This window comes from Garra rufa, chromosome 10 (assembly GCF_049309525.1).
Source record: "Garra rufa chromosome 10, GarRuf1.0, whole genome shotgun sequence".
Lineage (NCBI taxonomy): Eukaryota > Metazoa > Chordata > Actinopteri > Cypriniformes > Cyprinidae > Garra > Garra rufa.
This window is the reverse complement of record NC_133370.1, coordinates 14,183,271-14,203,200: the sequence shown is the minus strand read 5'-3', so window position 1 is coordinate 14,203,200 and position 19,930 is coordinate 14,183,271. Positions and strand designations below refer to the sequence as shown.

The 19,930-nt window shown below is 33.2% G+C and overlaps 2 protein-coding genes across 2 annotated transcripts in view; both read right to left on the bottom strand.

Moving 5' to 3' along the window:
* Positions 1 to 1,183: 1,183 nt before the first annotated feature.
* LOC141344084 (programmed cell death protein 10-B) lies at positions 1,184 to 8,370 on the bottom strand. Its single transcript, XM_073848823.1, has 8 exons — positions 8,241 to 8,370; positions 7,350 to 7,513; positions 5,784 to 5,837; positions 5,470 to 5,587; positions 4,719 to 4,845; positions 4,154 to 4,232; positions 1,795 to 1,877; positions 1,184 to 1,635 (listed from the first exon to the last, which is right to left on the bottom strand). Exons 2-8 carry the CDS (start codon positions 7,437 to 7,439, stop codon positions 1,554 to 1,556), a joined length of 633 nt encoding a protein of 210 aa, XP_073704924.1. The 5' UTR covers positions 7,440 to 7,513; positions 8,241 to 8,370; the 3' UTR covers positions 1,184 to 1,553.
* A 408-nt stretch (positions 8,371 to 8,778) lies between these two features.
* LOC141344478 (uncharacterized) overlaps positions 8,779 to 19,930 on the bottom strand; it is a 12,857-nt gene continuing 1,705 nt past the window's right edge. The window contains exons 2-13 of the mRNA XM_073849370.1: positions 18,372 to 18,446; positions 18,146 to 18,195; positions 17,986 to 18,039; positions 17,750 to 17,900; positions 17,528 to 17,610; positions 17,255 to 17,338; positions 12,729 to 13,062; positions 12,319 to 12,386; positions 11,273 to 11,407; positions 9,822 to 9,890; positions 9,628 to 9,717; positions 8,779 to 9,444 (exon numbers count right to left, since the gene is read on the bottom strand). Of these exons, the coding sequence (XP_073705471.1) occupies positions 9,367 to 9,444; positions 9,628 to 9,717; positions 9,822 to 9,890; positions 11,273 to 11,407; positions 12,319 to 12,386; positions 12,729 to 13,062; positions 17,255 to 17,338; positions 17,528 to 17,610; positions 17,750 to 17,900; positions 17,986 to 18,039; positions 18,146 to 18,195; positions 18,372 to 18,446 (1,271 nt within the window). The 3' untranslated portion in view covers positions 8,779 to 9,366. The remainder of the gene's footprint in view (positions 9,445 to 9,627; positions 9,718 to 9,821; positions 9,891 to 11,272; positions 11,408 to 12,318; positions 12,387 to 12,728; positions 13,063 to 17,254; positions 17,339 to 17,527; positions 17,611 to 17,749; positions 17,901 to 17,985; positions 18,040 to 18,145; positions 18,196 to 18,371; positions 18,447 to 19,930) is intronic.

The window sequence follows — 19,930 nt, the reverse complement described above, 5'->3', positions numbered from 1 at the left end:
CCTCAAATGCTACTGAGTCATTTTGTCATCGCTCTTTTCAAGCTGGCTAGCGCATCACCTGTTCGATCGTGATGACGCATTACGTTGAATGTACCATTCTCTTAGTGAATTGAACAAATAATTATACCTATGTTAATAACTAATGGAAATTTTAGTTTGAAAGCCAACCTTTGTTATCAAATACCGACATGATATAAGTAAAACATATTTAAAATTACATTTTCAAAATATGTCTCTGGCATTGTTCAGAGGGCCGGTCCAAATGTGGGAGCGGGCCGCATTCGGCCCCCGGGCCTTAGTTTGGGGACCCCTGCTCTAGATCAATAATTATCAAAAAATAAATAAAAATAATTATTTATCCTTAAAAGTCATAAATGTTAAAAAACATAGTATTTCTATGGTAAACACAACCTGTATTTGCCAAAAATGCCTTTTTTTTTTTTTTTTTTTTAAATAATTGATTTAGGTGGTTAAAGGCTTGCTAATTAATATGTTGTCTTTTTATATGTGCTTAAAAGCCATAAAGTGTTTAAACCCTGGTATTTGCTTGCAGCTATATTTTTAAATGTATTCTGTAGAAGTCAGTCAAACAGGTTTGGAACAAAATAAGGATATGGTGATGAAACTTTAAAATGATGGTTTACCCAAAAATACTTTTTGTGTGCAAAGAAAACTAAATTTAAAAAAACTTTTTTTCAACTATTTCTTTTCTTCTGTGTTACATATATCCATGAGAGTACCATGACCAAAAAGTCAATATTTTTGTTTTCTTTGTGCACAAAAAGTACTTGTAGCTTCATAAAATTAAGATTAATTAACAACTGATGTCACATGGAGTATTTTAATGATGTCCTTACTACCTTTCAGTAGTGTATGTTTTTACCTAACAGCAAATATGCGTGTGTAGGTTTTCAGTTTCAAAACTAATAGCATTATGAGGTTGGGTGACACAATTAGACTATACTCAGCATCTTTCAGCCCAGGACACCCTCTTCTGCATCTACTCTAAGACCATTAAATATCCACTTAAACACACAGAAAGTCGAAGAGCTCTTCCATTAACTGTGCTTCTTAATGTACATTACGAAGCAGACTTCATAAAAGCCGTGTTTTTAACTTCCTTAGTCCATCTGTGGGGATATATTAAGTGAATAAATTAAAAAAACCTCAGAGACAGAGAATATTAAACATTTGAAACTATTTATTGAACATTTATAACCAAATATCTGTTAAATACATAATTTATTCTTATTCTTTATGTCTCAACGACAAAGAATACCAATATTTACACTTTGTATATGGAATGTTGCATGACACTTTAAGGCGCAAAGTCTTTTGGCTTTCATTTGATCAGAACAACAGTGAAAGAAAAAGATAATGAAGGGTGAAAATCATGATTATTCAGCTAAGGGTAAATTAACATGTCTTGAACTCCTCATTCTAAGTTCCTTCAAATGAGGCGAAGTTTATAAATTATACTTTCAAAAGACAAAAATCTTTGTATATTACACATAACTGGCTCCACGCTCTCGCACACATCACAGCGGCGTCTCCTAGGCGACGGTTTTGAAGGTCTGCAGTATCAAGTTAGTTTGGTGGATAAGCCTGTTGGCACTGATAAAGACGTTTATTGCCCTGTGGACGAGAAAGAGGAAAGTCAGTGCTCAGGACGTCCATTGGATAATCATTTGTCATTGAGAAATGCACTTTCATAGAAGATCTGTAAAACAGATGTCTGCTAGAAGCATGAGCACTGCACTTGGAAAAAACATCCGTCACTGTCTGCTTGCTTACTTTCCGTCTTTGAAGTATGTTTTCAGTGTATCACTGAAGCTTTTGGAGTACTTCACAAACTCCTTCTTTTGGTGTTCAAGTGCCTGGGAAAAAAAGTTAAACGTTATTTTTGGCTATTAAAAGGAATTGTGCTCAACTGGTTGCATTTGTGGTATACTGTTAATTTTATAGTGGGGCACTTCCAATGGAAGGGGATTTTTTATATAATCATTGAAAAGAAATGTGACATTAATTTTTCTGTCAAGGTTCATTAGTTAACATTAACTAAGTATGAACAATACTTCTACAGCATTTACAGTTGAGGTCAAACGTTTACATACACCTTGCAGAATCTGCTAAATGTTAATAAATTTACCAAAATAGGAGGGATCATACAAAATGCATGTTATTTTTTGTTTAGTACTGACCTGAATAAGATGTTTCACATAAAGACATTTACATATAGTCCACAAGAGAAATTAATAGTTGAATTTATAAAAATTACCCTGTTCAAAAGTTTACATACATTTAATTTTTAATACTGTGCTGTTACCTGAATGATCCACAGCTGTTTTTTTTTTGTTTTGTTTTTTAAAGTGATAGTTTTTCATGAGTCCCTTGTTTGTCCTGAACAGTTAAACTGTCTACCGTTCTTCAAAAAACTTCAGGTCATACAAATTATTTGGTTTTTCAGCATTTTTGTGTATTTGAACCCTTTCCAACAGTGACTGTATGATTTTGAGATCCATTTTTTCACACTGAGGACAACTGAGCGACTCATATGCAACTATTACAGAAGGTTCAAACACTCACTGATACTTCAGAAGGAAACAATGCTTTAAGAGCCGGGGGGTAAAAAATGTTGAATTTGAAGATCGGGGGAAAATTTAACTAATTTGGTCTTTTGAGAAACTTGTACGTATTTTCTGTAGCTTCTAAAGGGCAAAATATGATATTCAGGCAAAATAAGAAAAATTTACAAAAATACTGAAATAAATGTATTGTTCATTGTTTGTTCATGTTAGTTAATACATTAATTAATGTTAACAAATGACACCTTACTGTAAAGTGTTACCATTAAAACGTTTATTTGAGATGTCATTTTAAGCAATTAGGTTGTCATGCCAAATTGTATAATTAGATGCAACTCTCCACAGAAAATGTTAGCGATTCTTTTTCACACTAAAATCATGTTAACACCATTTTTATGACTCGTGGCTATATTACAACAACAATGAGTATTTATAACATTTATGTATTGGCCATACTCCACTGCAAGTGTCTCACTGCAAGCTAGATTTCATTTTCTTTTTCGCAAGAAAAGAACAGACAAGTTAAATTTTTGTAGTAATCAACATTAAGCACTATCAATTGAGCTTAAAGGAACAGTTTACCCAAAAATTTAATTTTCTGAATATTTACTCACCCTCAGGCCATCCAAGATGTAGATGAATTTGTTTCTTTATCAAAAACAGATTGAAAGAAAGAAATTTAACAATATTTGTTCTCCAACTAGTTTTTTTGCAGTGAATGGGTGCCGTCAGAATAAGGGTCCAAACAGATAATAGAGACATCAAAATCAGTGTTGGGGAAAGTTACTTTTAAAAGAAATGCATTACAATATTGTGTTACTCCCTAAAAAGTAACTAATTACGTCACTTAGTTACTTTTTATGGAAAGTAATGCATTACTTTTGCAGTACTTTTTAAATATGGCCAGGGCTTGCTTGTTTGTTTTTAATATAAAACAATTCTATTTTTGGCAAATATAAAAGCCCTTTCACACCAAAAGTGAAATGAACACACCTCAGGCTGAAGGAAAGGTACATTCATGTCTGTACAGCAGAACGCAGGAGAAGAAAGTTCAACACTCTTCAACAATAAAACAAAAATATGCACTAATGTTAGTTTATCTAAAGTAATTTTTGCTTATTAGTATGGTTGAATTGGATCATCAAATGTTACTTGAAAAAAGTAATCTGTTTATGTAACTTGCATTACTTGTAATGCATTACCCCCAACACTGATCAAAATATTGAAGTGAAACGTGTTTATTTGAGAAACCAATCATTAAGGCATTTTAGCTTTAAACCATTGAGTCCATAAACCGTAATAATGCTTCCACCATTTTTTTCAATCAGCTGTCTGGACTCTCATTCTGACGGCACCCATTCACTACAGTGGGGACTCATTGTTGAGCAACTGATGTAATGCTAAATTTTTTTTAAATCTGTACATCTTCAATGACATGAGGGTGTTTTTTTTCAACATTTTCATTTTTGTGTGAACTATTCTTTTTAACTTATATTAATCCCTGAATATTATTTTAAACTTGTTTGTGCAACAGTGAAAATGTTATCTACAAAATAAGAAATACTCACCCTGCGATTCTGATACTGGTATTTCTTAAACACACTGTTGACTGTGTCCAGCAGCTCTTTTATAGCACTGGCGATGTCTCTGTGGAAATCAGCGAGAGGTCAGGAGTGATGAATACATTTATGAACAGCGAAGCACTGACTCAGCAGTCAGGCAGTGGAGAATGGCAAGATAATAGAGGAGAGGCCCATTAAAATGTCTACAAATCTTTCACTTTTGGACATCTCCTGAGGTCTATGTATCCATGGTTTTGTCAGCTATGCAAGATCACTTAGTCGATTAATTGTTGGCTGATTGCTTGATTAAAACTAAAGCACTAGACTTAAAGCAAGACTATAAGGGGAGAAAAATCTATAGGCTCTGAACGATTTTGACTGCAGTTATTGCATGATCATTACTCTAGTTTGTAGTAAGTAAGTATTCATTTAGCAGATGCTTTGACATACAGTATACTTATTACTGGGACAGTCCCTCTGGAGTGACCAGAGGTTAAGAGTCATGCTGATTACTCAGACAGATCTTTAACCACTACGCCATCAAGGTGAAAACAAGAGACAGGATCCTCACTTTATGGTCTGTAGGAAGCGCACTCTGTCGTTGATCTCGTCTGGGATTTTACTCAGGATATGTTTGAGGGCTCGTGCTTTCTCATTTAAGTCCTGGAATTCCTGCTCTGGTCTTTCAATCATGTACTCTGTAAATTATGAGTTATAAAATATTGTAAGTTCAGATACTAAAACAAGTGCACATGATCACAAAAACCACCCTGATCTTTAGTGGGGGGAAAAAAACACACCTATGTCATTCAAAATGTTCCATGTCTTTCTTTCTTTGAGGAAAAGATTCCAGGATTTTTCTCCATATAGTGGACTTCAATGGGAGCCAACAGGTTGAAGGTCCAAATTGGAGTTTTAAGCAGCTTCAAAGGGCTCAGAGGGCTTAGAGCTAGTGCAACATGAGCATTTGTGGTTAAAAAAAGTATATAAATTTGTTTTTGTTTTTCCCGAAAATGACAGACTGTTTCGCTAGTTAAGACCCTTATTCCTCATCTTGGATCATTTGGAGCCCTTTGAAGCTGCAATTTGGACCTTCAACCCACTGGCCTCGATTGAAGTCCACTATTTGGAGAAAAATCCTGGAAAGTTTCCCTCAAAAACCTTAATTTCTTTCCGACTGAAGAACATATTGGATGACACAGGGGTGAGTAAATGATCAGAAAAATGTTATTCTGAAAGTAAGCTTATCTTTTAAGTGTTTTGAGTGCAGGAAAAATCTAGAAATAGCAACTATACTAGAAGCAAATTGTGTTTTTTTTTACCTTCCACGTCATCTGCAGCCATACGCAGTAGTGATTCTGTGAAGTTGATCTCCACGTTTTTCTTCTCCAGTATCTTCATGATGATATCCTGAGTGAGGCCTGGGTTCTCTTTCTCTGCCTTTAGAGGGTGGCGTTGATTGAAGAGCATTAAACTCACATCAGTAAACCTCATAATATGTTGAGCATGAAATTAATCGCTTTTTAAAACAAATACATCACAAGGGCTAGATGAAGAGAGATTACATGTCAGAAAAATAAACACTGTATCATCGGCATCTGCCAGCTGATGAATGGACATTTTCAGGAAGTCTTACTTTGATAAATGCTGCCCGCAATGTCTGTGCCGCTGACAGGTTTATCCTCTCCAACTGTCAGATAAACAAAGTCAAAATCAGACATTTCATATTCATATACCTCATAATATTAAATGTTCAAGCTACTATACTGTTCAAAATTTGAGTCAGTAAAACTTTCGTTAATACATATTTATAAAGAATGCATTAAATTAAATCAAAAGTTACAATAAAGACATAAGTGTGATCAAGCAGCACAGGTATATTTGTACTAATAGCCAAATACATTGTATGGGTCAAAATTATAATTTTTTTTATGCCAAAAATCATTAGGATAACAGTAAAGATCAAGTTCCATGAAGATATTTTGTAAATTTCCTACCGTAAATATATCAAAACTTACTTTTAATTAGTAATATGCATCGCTAAGAACTTCATTTGGACTTTTCAATATTTAGATTTTTTTTCACCCTCAGATTACAGATTTTCAAATGGTTGCATCTCAGCCAAATATTATCCTATCTTTACAAACCATACATCAATAGAAAAGTGACCCTTATGACTGGTTTTGTGGTCAAGGGTCACGTATAATGTTATAAAAGATTTCTATTTTAAATAAACGCTGTTCTTTTGAACCAGCATTGATAATACGAAAGATTTCTTAAGGACCAAAATTCTAAAATTTAAAATGTTAAAAATGATTTAAGGGGAGACACTGCTGTTTTATCATGCACCTGTCAAGTTTGAGATTTTGGGCTTTTTGGTTTTTCATGAAGTGTTTTTTTTTAGACTAGTGAAAAGAAAACACCCAAAAGACACTGTTAAGTGTTTCTTTTATAGCACTTTATCGATTTGTGTCGATAGATTTCAATTACAATACATATTTTTAAAGGTCGTTTTCTCAAAATGAGTTTTTCCCCCTACTATGAGTTATAAATCTCCACTTCAGTAACACTTACACACACCAAACTTTACATTTTTATTGCTGTCTATATCCTGAAGGTTTTTACAGAGGGATTTGTTCATATATAGTTAGCTTGATTTTATACATTTTATTCCCCCAAAATGGTCAAAAATTTTTTTTTTTGTATGTTTAAAGTTTTTTTTAAATTTAAGAGTGACAAAATGAGACACCCAAAATCCCCTCTGTAAAAATATTTCACTCTAATATGTCAAAAAAATGTTTAAACTGACTTCATTCAGTGTTTAGATTTGTGTACTAGAAATGTATGCAAATTAGCACATTTTAATAATGCCTCATTTGCATATTTAAACCTAACATTTTAGAAAACTTGCAATACAAAAAATGTTTGCAATTATCAATGTAATCAATCAACTGGGTAAGTAAGGTGATAACTTTTAGTTTTTTTTTTTACCCTATTCACCTAAAATTTTAAACAGTTCTATTTTCTGTCCAAATTTATCAGTGTGCAGTGAACAGCCTGTGATTTTTTTTATTGTTAGATAAATCAATAATTCAATGAAAGATAAACATAAAGTAAACATAACTTTGCCAGCACGCTCATTTAAACATAACATTTTAATATTGTCAAATAACACTACATGCTTATACTGAAGTGTAAATACCTCATTGAAGACTGGGTACATTACTGCATATAATGTCATAGAGACTATTGAATTTGTCTCAGCTTCATTCTTCATCTCTTCCATTGTCATCCTCAATGGAGGCCCACCGCAGGTTAAAATGGGCAGTTGAGCCACACAATTCACTCACAGTTCTCTCAAATACACTACAATGTTAGGAAGAAATACATTAAATTAATGGATATCTACCACAAATGTATTCTCAACTAATAACAAAGCACTTCATGACAAATTTTCTACATTTAACGAAACAAAATGTTTTAACACTCTCTAGCTCTTATAAGCATTTTTTATACTACTTTATGCACATTCTTAGCTTTAAACACATACTTAGTGACAGCTAAACGAATACAATATAAAAACAAAAAATATAATTCTCAATATTGTTACATATATATTTTACTGCCATGGTTTCCTGTAATTAAGGCTCAGTCAAACTTGACTGCAGAGCCTCACCTATGTTATGACATTATATCGACGCCATCTGACACAATGTAAACACCTTGTTATTGTCACAAAAAATATAGCCTAGAAAGCCCGTGCTAGTAAAACTATGGTTAATTATTTACCCTGCTAACCCGTTCATTACAATAGACATGTAGCCAATGTTTTTCTAATCTCTTTATTATACCACACTCCCTCCGGTTGCTTTCGATTTGGTTTGGTTGTATTCTAATCCGTCAAAGCCTAATCAAACAGACCACATTCTGACGTTATTCAAGCTTTGCTTATTACTCAAGTGTTTTTATAGTTAGCAGCCTAGCTAACTCCTTCATAGCTAGACAGGGGCAGGCTGGCTATCAAAGTTAGCAGACATATCTGTTCATCTCGACATCCGTATACACAATATGATCACAATCTCAACAGAAATACCTGCTCTCGTCTTCGCCTTCACGTCTCACAGCTGAGGGGTAAGTAATACGTTTCCTTGATGCTTAGTTAGCAAAATATAGCTGTGTTTGTTTTCAACTTCGGAAGTCGGAAGTTTTCTGCGTGAGCTGTGAGAAAGCCGACGACTTCCGTCTCCTGACCAACCAGGTTGCACCTTCCATGAACGTTTGAGAGTGTGTCATACAGTGCTTTGTATTGAATATAAGGTAAATATTGTAGGGGCATTATTTGCAAAACAGTAAACCTACAGCATTGAACAAATAGCTAAAACAAATACAGATATATATGGTATAATATGGTATGAGCAGTAAGAGAAGAAAATATGTAAAGGGGTGAACATGAACAAAAAACACATTATTCATAATTTTAATACAGCTAAAAAAATCTACATTTGACTTCACTGAAATATTTTAAAATATAATGTAATTTTATCTTTTGCAAGTACATTTTATCTCTGCATGTAATGAGAAGCATACAAATTTAATGATTTTTTAATGATAACACAATACAAGCGCTCATTTACAGCTTGAATATGTTACATTTTTATACTTTACAGGAAAGGTCTAGATGTGCATTATGTTCTCACATAAAAAAGTAACATACCAAAGTAAAAAAAATTGAAAAGCTTAAAAACATTTACAATTTGTAATCATTTTCTGTCCCTTTTACTACATTACCAATTTAAATAAGTGAAAAAAGAACTGAAGATTAATTTTAATACATATTTTATCACCTTAAAAAATCTTAGAACTGAGGGAGTATTAAAACATAAATAACATTTGCCTATTAGAAATCATTCGAATACTTTCCGACATACTGTAAGGAATTAAAAGTTAACTTTGCTTATTTTCATTCAGCAGGGTGCCGCTTCATATTGCTTTAGTAAGATCAAGAAGATACAATGCTTTGATTAAATATAAATGCTGAACAAATCCTTGTACTTGGAAGTACAAGGCACTTGCATAAGTAGTCACTTCTTAAAAAACAAGGGATCACAGTTGTTGCATTTTCGTTTTCTGCTGGAAGAGATGTGTAAAGCCAATCATCAGACACTAGAATCAGTCCCCTTCACATCTTAGGCTTTTGATTGCTTTCCCTAAGATCTACTTCATCCTCTTTTTATCAGTTTTTCTTGGAAGCTCCCCGTCTGATTGGCATCGTTTTCAGCTTCTGGGTTTTCATTGCTCTGAAACAAAACATTTTTTGATATTTCAAATCTTCTGTGTTCAAAATGCATTCATTAGCCTGTATAACATTTTGTGCCTTTACATTCTAAATGCATTTTCTGCATTCTCGCTACTCTTATTCTTCTTAATCTCACTACTTATATTTGATTGATAGGAAAGGACTTCTTAAGCGTTTGGCTGACCTGTGTTCCATTACGCTCACTGTAGGGATCTTCGTCACTCTCTTCCACTTCTGCTCTCTTCTGTCTGTCATGCACTGAGTCATCAAGAGTCTAATGGATGTTGCAGTGGGGATGATGGGAACAAGTCATTTTTCATCTAGCATTTTGTATCACTTCCTCAGCACACCAGTCCATCAATGCCTGTATTCCCTCACCTCATCCTCTACACCATCCTCATATTGCTCATCCGGCTGGTCCTCTTGCTGCTCTGGATCGCCTGCCACCTATTGATATAGTGCATCAGTAATCTGCTTATCGTTCCATACCAGTAGGTTTACTTCCTCTGCTGAAACTACTAACAGCAACCTTGTCAACAGGTTTTACATTTATTTATTTTTACACTTTTGAAAGAAATGCTCACCAAGACTGCATTTATTTGATCAAAAAACTGTAATTCTGTGAAATATTATTACAATTTAAAATAACTATTTTTATTTTAATATATACAGTTGAGGTCAAAAGTTTACATACACCTTGTAGAATCTACAAAATGTTATTATTTTACCAAAAATAAGAGGGATCATACAAAATGCGTATTATTTTTTATTTAATACTGACCTGAATAAGATATTTCACATAAAAGACGTTTACATATTGTCCACAAAAGAAAATAACAATATATAAACCAATAAATAAAAATGACCCCATTCAAAAGTTAACATACACTTGATTCCTAATGTTCCGTTGTTGCCTGAATGATCCACAGCTGTTTTTTTTTTTTTTCGTTTAGTGATAGTTGTTCATGAGTCTCTTCTGAACAGTTAAACTGCCTGCTGTTCTTCAGAAAAATCTTTCAGGTCCCACAAATTCTGTGGTTTTTCAGCATTTCTGTGTATTTGAACCCTTTCCATCAACGACTGTATAATTCTGAGAATTATCTTTTTATATGCAACTTTTACAGAAGGTTCAAACGTTCACTGATGCTCCAGAAGAAAACACAATGCATTAAGAGCTTTATGAATTTGAAGATCAGGGAAAATTGTACTTATTTTGTCTTCCGGGAAACATGTAAGTATCTTACAATATTTAGGCAAAATAAGAAAAATTTACACATCTTCATTCTGTTTAAAAGTTTACACCCCTGACTCTTAATGCATCGTTTTTCCATCTGAAGAATGAGTGAGCATTTGAAACTTCTGTAATAGGAGTCCTTCAGTTGTCCTCAGTGTGAAAAGATGGATTTTAAAAATCATACAGTCATTGTTGGCAAGGGTTCAAATACACAAAAATGCTGAAAAACCAAAAATCTGTGGGACCTGAAGGACATTTCTGGTAACAACAGTATTAAAAATCAAGTGTATGTAAACTATTGAACAAGGTCATTTTTATAAATTCAACTATTATTTTCTCTTGTGGGCTATATGTAAATGTCTTTTATGTGAACTATCTTATTCAGGTCAGTACTAAACAAAAAATAACATACATTTGTATGATCCCTCTTATTTTGGTCAAATAATTCACATTTTGCACATGCAGATGAACAGCAGTGTATGTTCAATAATACCAAATAGTAATACATTTTAAAAATTACTTGCAGGTCAGTATCACCACAAGACTTATTTTATGAATAATATACAAAAAGTTAGTATCTTTCTTGTTAACTCACCACAAGCTGCTCATCCTCTTCAGGCCTGATATTATTTGCATTATTTTTGTACTCCGTTTCTTCCTCTGCATCTTCAAATTCATGGTTCTGGTTGTTGACCTCATTCACAGCGTTCAGGTTTTTTTCTCCCATGGCCTGCTCAAAGGAGTCGTTTTAAGAGAGAATAAGTCATTAATAGAAATCTTAAACTTCAAATGATGTAATTTCCTGTGATAAAACTCTAAAGAAATTGTCATTTGCACTTCAAAGTCAAATAATTGAGCTTTTCGAGAAATAATACAGAGAAAGCACAGCCACAGTGTTTACGCCACACTGCCTTGATGTTATTGAATAATTAATTTATGGCTCTGCATGCAATTTGTCATTCATGCAGTGTTGTAAGTGGTCCGAATCAGTTTTTTCCTCTCTACAAGTGACACAGATCTCATTCCTGAACAGCGTAAACAAACATTCATCTGTTTAAATCTGTTTTTTGGCCTCTTTCATGTCTGATCATGCAATTCGCATAGCAAAGACTCTCAGTGCAGCGGAAAATTAGCAAAATGCAGATCAAAAAGGACAATGAGACATATATGAGGTCAAACCAAAAATGATATTTTTTTTTTTACAAGTGGGTGCAGGACACTATAGTTCATGTAAGTGAGGATAGCAAAATCAACTAAACCGTGACATATTATACCCAAAAAAATTTCATACAGTGGACTACCAGTAAAACTGATAAAAACACTTTGACCTGACCATGTTTTGCTTAAGTGTTTTTTCTTTCATTGCTAATGCGACCTTTTTACACTACAGACTGAACAAAATTCACTATAGCTTAGTAATTGGTCAGCAGTTTGGTTGAATTTGGTTGATCGTAATCTATTACATACCTTTCTATGAAAGTTATCAAGATGAATTTGTACTGACACAGTTTAACTCTGAGTTCTAGTCATATTTTATTACCATTTTCTAAACTATAGCGATAATGCGAGAAATGTTGAAGGTGTCTGAATACATTTTGGTTTGGCTGTATATAAACATACACACTGCATTATCAAACACACCTTGTCATGCTTTTGAGTCTCCTTCACATCTGGTCCAGCCATAACATGGTGTGATTGCACAGCATTCCCTGTATTTCAAAAGAAATGAAAAATGATTTTTCGAAGTTTTTAAAATTATTGAAGTATGTTTTAGAAGAAAATACTTATTATAGTTTATCTACATCAAAATGTCATGTTTACTTAATGTGTTACTTGCCGCTTCTTTGTAATTTCTGAAATTTAACAGCAGTTTTGGAGTGAAAATGGTTTCTATACCAATAATAACATAAATGTGCCATTTAAATGTATCCTTTAATGTTTTTTGCTCCATATCTCAGCTTGGTAGCACTTTGGACTTTTGTGCTAGAGCTTCATAAAATACAGCAGAATCAGAAAAAGCCAATACCTGCCACAAAAATATCCTTCCTTACCAGCAATAACTGTATCCAAAGCCTCAAAGTGTACTTTGGTTCTGTGAAGTGGCTCTGTCTGCGTCTGTTTCTCCGGGCTTTGGCTTAGCGTGTTGCGAGGGTTAATGCCCAGCTCTTCTGGGTTTGATAAGGAATGTTCCAGCACTGCCTTTTTCCCCTTATCCTCTCCTCCTCTCTCCTTTGATGTGCTTCTCTCCTCTTTCTTGCCGTTTCCCTCAGCAAAAATATCAATTTGCCGAGGCTGCTTCATTGCCACTTTGGTCGCATTGTTATTTTCAATCTCCAACACACCTTGAGGGGATAACCCTTTTCCATTTTCCTCATATCCTTCCACCTGTAAAGGAGAAACATCCGTATGACCAAAGTGTGGTGTGGCCTGATGATAAGACACTTGCATTAGCCACAGTCACACATGTACATTATTAGGGTTACGTGAGTCATCCCATCCCGAAGTTGACAAACTAGCCCAAATGGCCTTTGAATATATACATCGACTGTGAGAATAATTTCAAAAAAGGATTAAGACTTAATCCATTTGTGACGTGAGAGTGTGAACAGCACACATTCATGTCTACAGCAGGCTAATCCATAGGCTTTCTTACTAATAAAAGCAAAGTATAAATAAATGAGTTAGTCTTTTAACGTTGTATGTTATATTTACTTCTGTACCTGAATGGGCTTATTATGCAGCTCCTCATTTAGGCGCTCTACTGTCTCCGGTATATAGCTGCGGGTGCGTTTGGTAGCAAATTTATCAATTTTAGCTGCTCGGCCAGCACCGGATGCTTTATTACGATTCTCCTTTAATCGCCTCAGCTCTTCCACCTGCAGCTTTATTCAAACATTGAATTAGGATGGAATTAAAAATTTCTCAAGTGATACTTTGTGATGCATGGATTGGGTAATGAAAGTCAAATAGTATGAGAGCTGGCTCTATGAAAGAAAGATGCTAACTCAGCACAGAGACTGTAAAACGTAAATTAAATAAACAGCCAAGGAGAAAACGTACTGAATTTATAATGTTATATATTTTAACCATCATAAATAATTGGTATAAAATATACTCCCCAGTTTTATTTGAGAACAAAGGTTTACATAGCCTGACGCTACACAAGAGATGATTTCTACAATGTAAGGTGAAGAAGAATAAGTAGTTTACATGTTAGAATGTGTCACAGTGGCATATTATATCCGATTAGACGTAATGTCAGTGTTCAGATGTTAATGGCAGGCAAACATGCATCACTCACACAGCGTAAAATGCCAGGGTGACACATCTGTAGTATTTACACAGCTTGAACCTGTGGCCTGAGGCATAGAAAAAGATCAACTATAATAAGAGACTTTAGATATGCTTATGTTGTAAACACTGCTAGGCAGGAGTTTCCAACAAACTTAACTTCATCCTGTAAACCTTTATAATAAGGTGTCATTTGTTAACATTAGTTAATGTATTAACTAACGTGAATGTGCAATGAACAATACATTTATTACACTATTTATTAATCTTTATTAATCAAAAACTTGAAATAATTTGTTACCTTGCTGCCTTAAAATTGTAAGTTCAGTCAACTCAAAAAGGTGTCACCTTGAAATGTTAAGTTGTACTAAGTGACAAGTATTTGAGTTGGCTTAACTAAAAAATTGGTTTGTTCAACTTAAAATCTGGGCAAGTTACCCAGCTTCCTTAAAAGTGTATGTTGAATTAGGGCTGGGCGATATGGCTGAAAACTATATCACGATATCAGTGTTTCATATCGGTCGATATCGATAATTATTGATATTTTTATGACCCATTTAAAATAAGGACCAGGAGAAAAATATATTACACTCAAGCATTTTTATTTTAAACTTAACCTGCCTCTGATCATAATCCCCTCAGTTATTAAGACAGAAATGTCAACAACCATGGAAAACTCAAATAATTAAAATGTAAACATAAGTCTAAAGTCACAATATACACTTAATTATCTCTTAATCCTCAATTCAAACCCCATTCATTGTCGATGAAGTGAATGGTTTAGCTAATGTATGGCCCAGAAGTACGGCTTGACCACAGGTCAGAGGTTGTTGCAAAGTACTTGGCTGATAATATTTATTTCTGCACAGATTGCTGGTTGCCAGTAGCCAACGTTACTTCTTTCCCGGTACTTTAGCCTATACTTTGTGTAATAACAAAAATATTTATTTAAGTGAAAAAATAAGTCCAAAACTTTCAACATTTTGAACAATAGGGCCTTACAATCTTTTTTTTTTTTTTTTTTTTCAGAAATTCTTGTTTTAATTTTTCTGATAATCAAATGAAAGCAAAATCACTGATTTATTTTTAAAAATAAAAATAAACGGAGCTTTACTGTTAAAATTAATACATAGAAGAAAAATTATATTCAGTTAAAAAAAGGTTTAATAATAATAGTATTTTTTCAACATTTAAGTGGTGACTCTTTATTTTATTTTTTATCATATATTGTTTTATGTAAATAATTTAAATCCTCCATTCATACATATAGAGGCAAACGGAACATGCAGGATTCTTATTGAAACGGTCTTTTTGCATTTCAGTTTTCACAGACACTAGTCCATATCGCGATCTGAATTAATTAACAGACCAACGTTTGATTTATTGGTCCAAAAATCGACGAATTCCGCGGCATTCCGCCCTATAGTAAAGTCCGTTTTTATGAATGGAGTCCGCGATCCCGTCTGTGTGTAGACATTGTAAACGCGCGATCATGTAGAGACAGAAATCACATGCCGTCGTGTAAATAAGATAAATAATATAAGGCTATTTAGTTTGTTTAATTCAACAACATGGACCCGTTCTGTAGGAAAGATAACCTTAACTTCTATTGTGATCTGGCGCTATGAACTGAACGTTAAAGGGGGGCTGGGCGGGCCGACGAAGAATACAAAATATCGAACGTTTTATCGAACACATTTTTTTATTGATATCGATTTCTTGTCTATCGCGATATATATCGTTATCGTTTTATCGCCCAGCCCTACGTTGAATCAACTCAAATATCTAAGTTGTCACTTAGTACAACTTAACATTTCAAGTTAACTAAGATTGTTTGAGTTTACTGAACTTCAAATTTTAAGGCAGCCAGGTAACAAATTATTTTAAATTGACTCAACAAATAGTTTTTTTACCGTGTAGTTAATAAAAAATAGTTTTTCATTGTTTGTTCATGTTATTTCACAGCGCATTAACTAACGTTAACAAACACAACTTGTGATTTGAATAATGCATTAGTAATAATTAACATTAACTATGATTAATTAATAATGTAGAAGTATTGCTCATTCTTAGTTCATGTTAACTAATTTAGATAACCAATGTTAACCAATGAACCGTATTCATTAAAGTGTTACCACTCCATCTCAAATCTCTCCACACCTACAGCTGTCTTTGTAGGGTTAGATGGCATGAAATGAGATGAGAACATGATTAGTAGGTTAAAATGTTTAGGGTCAATAACTTTTTTAGAGAAAAAGAACAAATGTGGGTGCATTAGAATGCATTAAATCGATCCAAAGCGACAGTAAAGACTTGGAAAAATAAATAAATGATTTCTGAAGGATCATGTGACACTGAAGCCTGGAGTAATGACTACTGAAAATTCAGCTTTGCCAGCTGTGGAATAAATTACATTATGAAATATATTAAAACAGAAAACAGTCATTTTAAATGGTAATAATATTTAACAATATTACTCTTTTGTACTGTATTTATATAAACAAATGCAGCCTTTGTGAGCATAAGAGGCTTCTTTCAAAAATGTTACAAATCTTACAAGCCCCAGACTTCGAAATGCTAGTAGTGTACATCGTCTTAAATAGTTAGATTAGCTTGACTCTACAATTTTTGATTGAAAACTTTAATGAAAACTAATGTATCTAACCACTGTATGGCATTAATTACTCACCCTCATGTCATTTCATGTCAACCCGTAAGACCTTTGTTCATCTTCAGAGCACAAATTAGGATATTTTTGATGAAATCCAAGAGCTTTCTGACCCTGCATAGACAGCAGCGCAACTACCATGTTCCAGGCTCAAAAAGGTAGTAAGGACATTGTTCAGTCATAATTTTATGAAGCTACTCTTGTGAAAGGTGGCAAAGACTGAGCTGAGATGGAATAAATTTGTTATTTTTGTTTTCTTTGCACACAAAAAGTATTCTCGTAGCTTCATAACATTACAGTTGAATCACCGATTCCCCAAGGACTATTTTAACAATATCCTTACTCCCTTTCTCAGCCTTGAACGTGGTAGTTGCATTGCTGTCTATAGAGGGTCAGAAAGCTCTCAGATTTGAACAAAATCTTTATCTTAATTTGTGTTCCAAAAATGAACGAAGGTCTTGTAATTAATGACAGAATTTTAATTTTGGGTGAACTATCCCTTTAAGAATTAGTATTGGGATACCCAGCAATCAATTGTTTTTATTTGCCAATTTATTTTTGTATTTGTTAAAGGTGCTGGAGTCACAGAATGTGATTTACTTCAATCATGATACACACCTGGGCTGCAGCAAGTGCATTTTTATGGTCTTGTAATGTGAGTGAGAGGTGATCTTTTGAAGCTTGCAGGTTCTTGTGCTGTTCCTGAAATGGTGATGAATAAAAGAATAACTGCCATTTCAGTATGTCTAGAATAGTAAAAGTCCAGGTTTTGGGACTACAAACTGAACAGTAATATTATCTGTGCTTAACTGAAATACTACATGCAAATTCAAACTCCCTACAAACCCTAATCACATAATGCAACACAGAATCCTTTGTAGTTTCTCTGACCTGCACATCAAGTAACTGTGTGTAGATATCCTGATGAGCTTTCCGCAGCTGTCTGTTCTCCTCTCGAAGGTTGTACACATTCTCTACAAGGAGGAAATCTGGTGATGAAAGACTCTAGCAAATGTGTACGGTCAGGTGCATTTTATCTGGTTGGGAACGGATTCGGTCTGAGCCTTAAATCTGATTACTCTGAATACATACAAGAGTAGCACGCAGATTTACCTTTCAGTCTGGATATTTCAACCTCTTTCTCCCTCTGCAGGTTGTCTATTTCCAGCCTGTGCTCATCCAGAACACGTTCATGATCCTGTCCTTGATTCTGGTGCTTATCTCGAAGTTCATAGTATTGCATCTTCAAGTCTTCATGCTGGGACTGTTTTAGTCGTATGTAAAAGAGGCCAGAATTATTATGTTTGTTTAACATCATCCATGATTAAAATATCATAACTAGTATTCACCTTCAGGATTTGATGCTCAGTCTGCAGAGTATTCAGTCGATAGGTTGATTCTTGCTGTTAGGTCAAACAAAACTGTAAGTTATGCATCCACAACAGCAGACAGCAGCTCTATCGTGTTTACACATCATTAGTAATCAAAACACCATACGTTTTAAATTACCTTTTCTTTGTTGAGGGCCTTCTGTGATTCCCGCTTAAACACAAGCAAATCTATGATGTATTGACAATCAATAGAGGCTTTTAAAAACAAACGTGAAGCAGACTGCATTCAGCACAACCTGGACTCATTATCATTCATTATCTATCATCATTATCAAATCGCATCCAGATTAAGTGGGCTGTGTGTATCAGGAAATCAATTATTGTGCAAATGAACAGGACATTACCCTCTTCAGCCTTCTTATGCTCAAGTCTTTCTTTCTGGAGGGACTTCTCTAGCTTAGAATGATGCTCATATACCACTGAAAATAGAAAATAAATATTATTTTATTGTTTCATTTTTTAATTTTTTTTATGTAAACATATACAGTTTCCATATAGGAAACCTAAAGAAAACCTATTAGAAATCTGAATAATTTGATATATTAACATATAGCCCATACAAATGTACATTTCTGGACATACATGTCATGTACATATATATCAATCCTAAAACTCAATACGTGTCGATATTAAATATAAAGAGAGATATGTGTTTTAAAATGTATTACAAAAACATACACTACCAGTCAAAAGTTTTTGAACAGTAAGATTGTTCAATGTTTTTTAAAGAAGTATTTTCTGCTCACCAATCCTGCATTTATTTGACCCAAAGCACAACAAAAACAGTAAAATATTGAAATATTTTTACTATTTAAAAAACTGCTTTGTATTTAAATGTTTTTTAAAATGTAATTTATTCCTGTGGTGTCAAATCTGAGTTTTTAGCATTATTAATCCAGTCACATGATCCTTCAGAACTCATTCTAATATTCGGATTTGCTGCTCAAAAAACATTTTTTATTTTTATTATTATGTTGACCACAGCTGAGTAGAATTTGAGAGTTTTTTGATTTTAGAGTTTTTTTTTTGATGAATAGAAAGTTCAGAAGAACAGCATTTATCTGAAATAGAAGTCTTGTGACATTATAAATGTCTTTATCATCACTTTTGATCAATTTAAAGCATCCTTGCTAAATAAAAGTATTATTTTCTATAATTCTATAAAAAATATATATTCTGACTCCAAGCTTTTGAATGGTATAGTGTATAATGTTACAAAAGCTTTTTATTTCAGATAAATGTAGATCTTCAGATCTTTCTATAAAAAATGTTTCCTGAACAGCAAATCAGCATATTCGTATGATTTCTGAAGGAGCATGTAACACTGAAGACTGAAGAAATGATGCTGAAAATTTAGCCTTGATCACAGGGATAAATTACATTTGAAAATATATTCAAAAATATTTTATAATATTACTTATTTTGCTGTATATTGGATCAAATAAATGCAGGCTTGGTGAGCACAAGAGAATTCTTTTCAATATTAAATAAAATATTAATAAAATATTATATATATATATATATATATATATATATATATATATATATATATATATATATATATAATATAAAATAATATATAATATTAAATAAAAAAATATTAATATATAAATGATTTATACATCATAGTATAATTTATTACATCTTTATATATATATATATATATATATATATATATATATATATATATATATATATATATATAGGCCTATATTTTTTTTTTTTTTTTTTTTTACTGTAATACAGTAAATTGACTGAAAAATAATTAGAAAGAGAATACCAGGGGTGAAATTAAAGTAAAAAGTCCAGTTGTATAGATTCAATTACTTTTATGCAAATATGATTTCTTATTATTTTCTATTGGACTGAAATGTGGTCTTAACATTTCTTGACAGGTTTCATG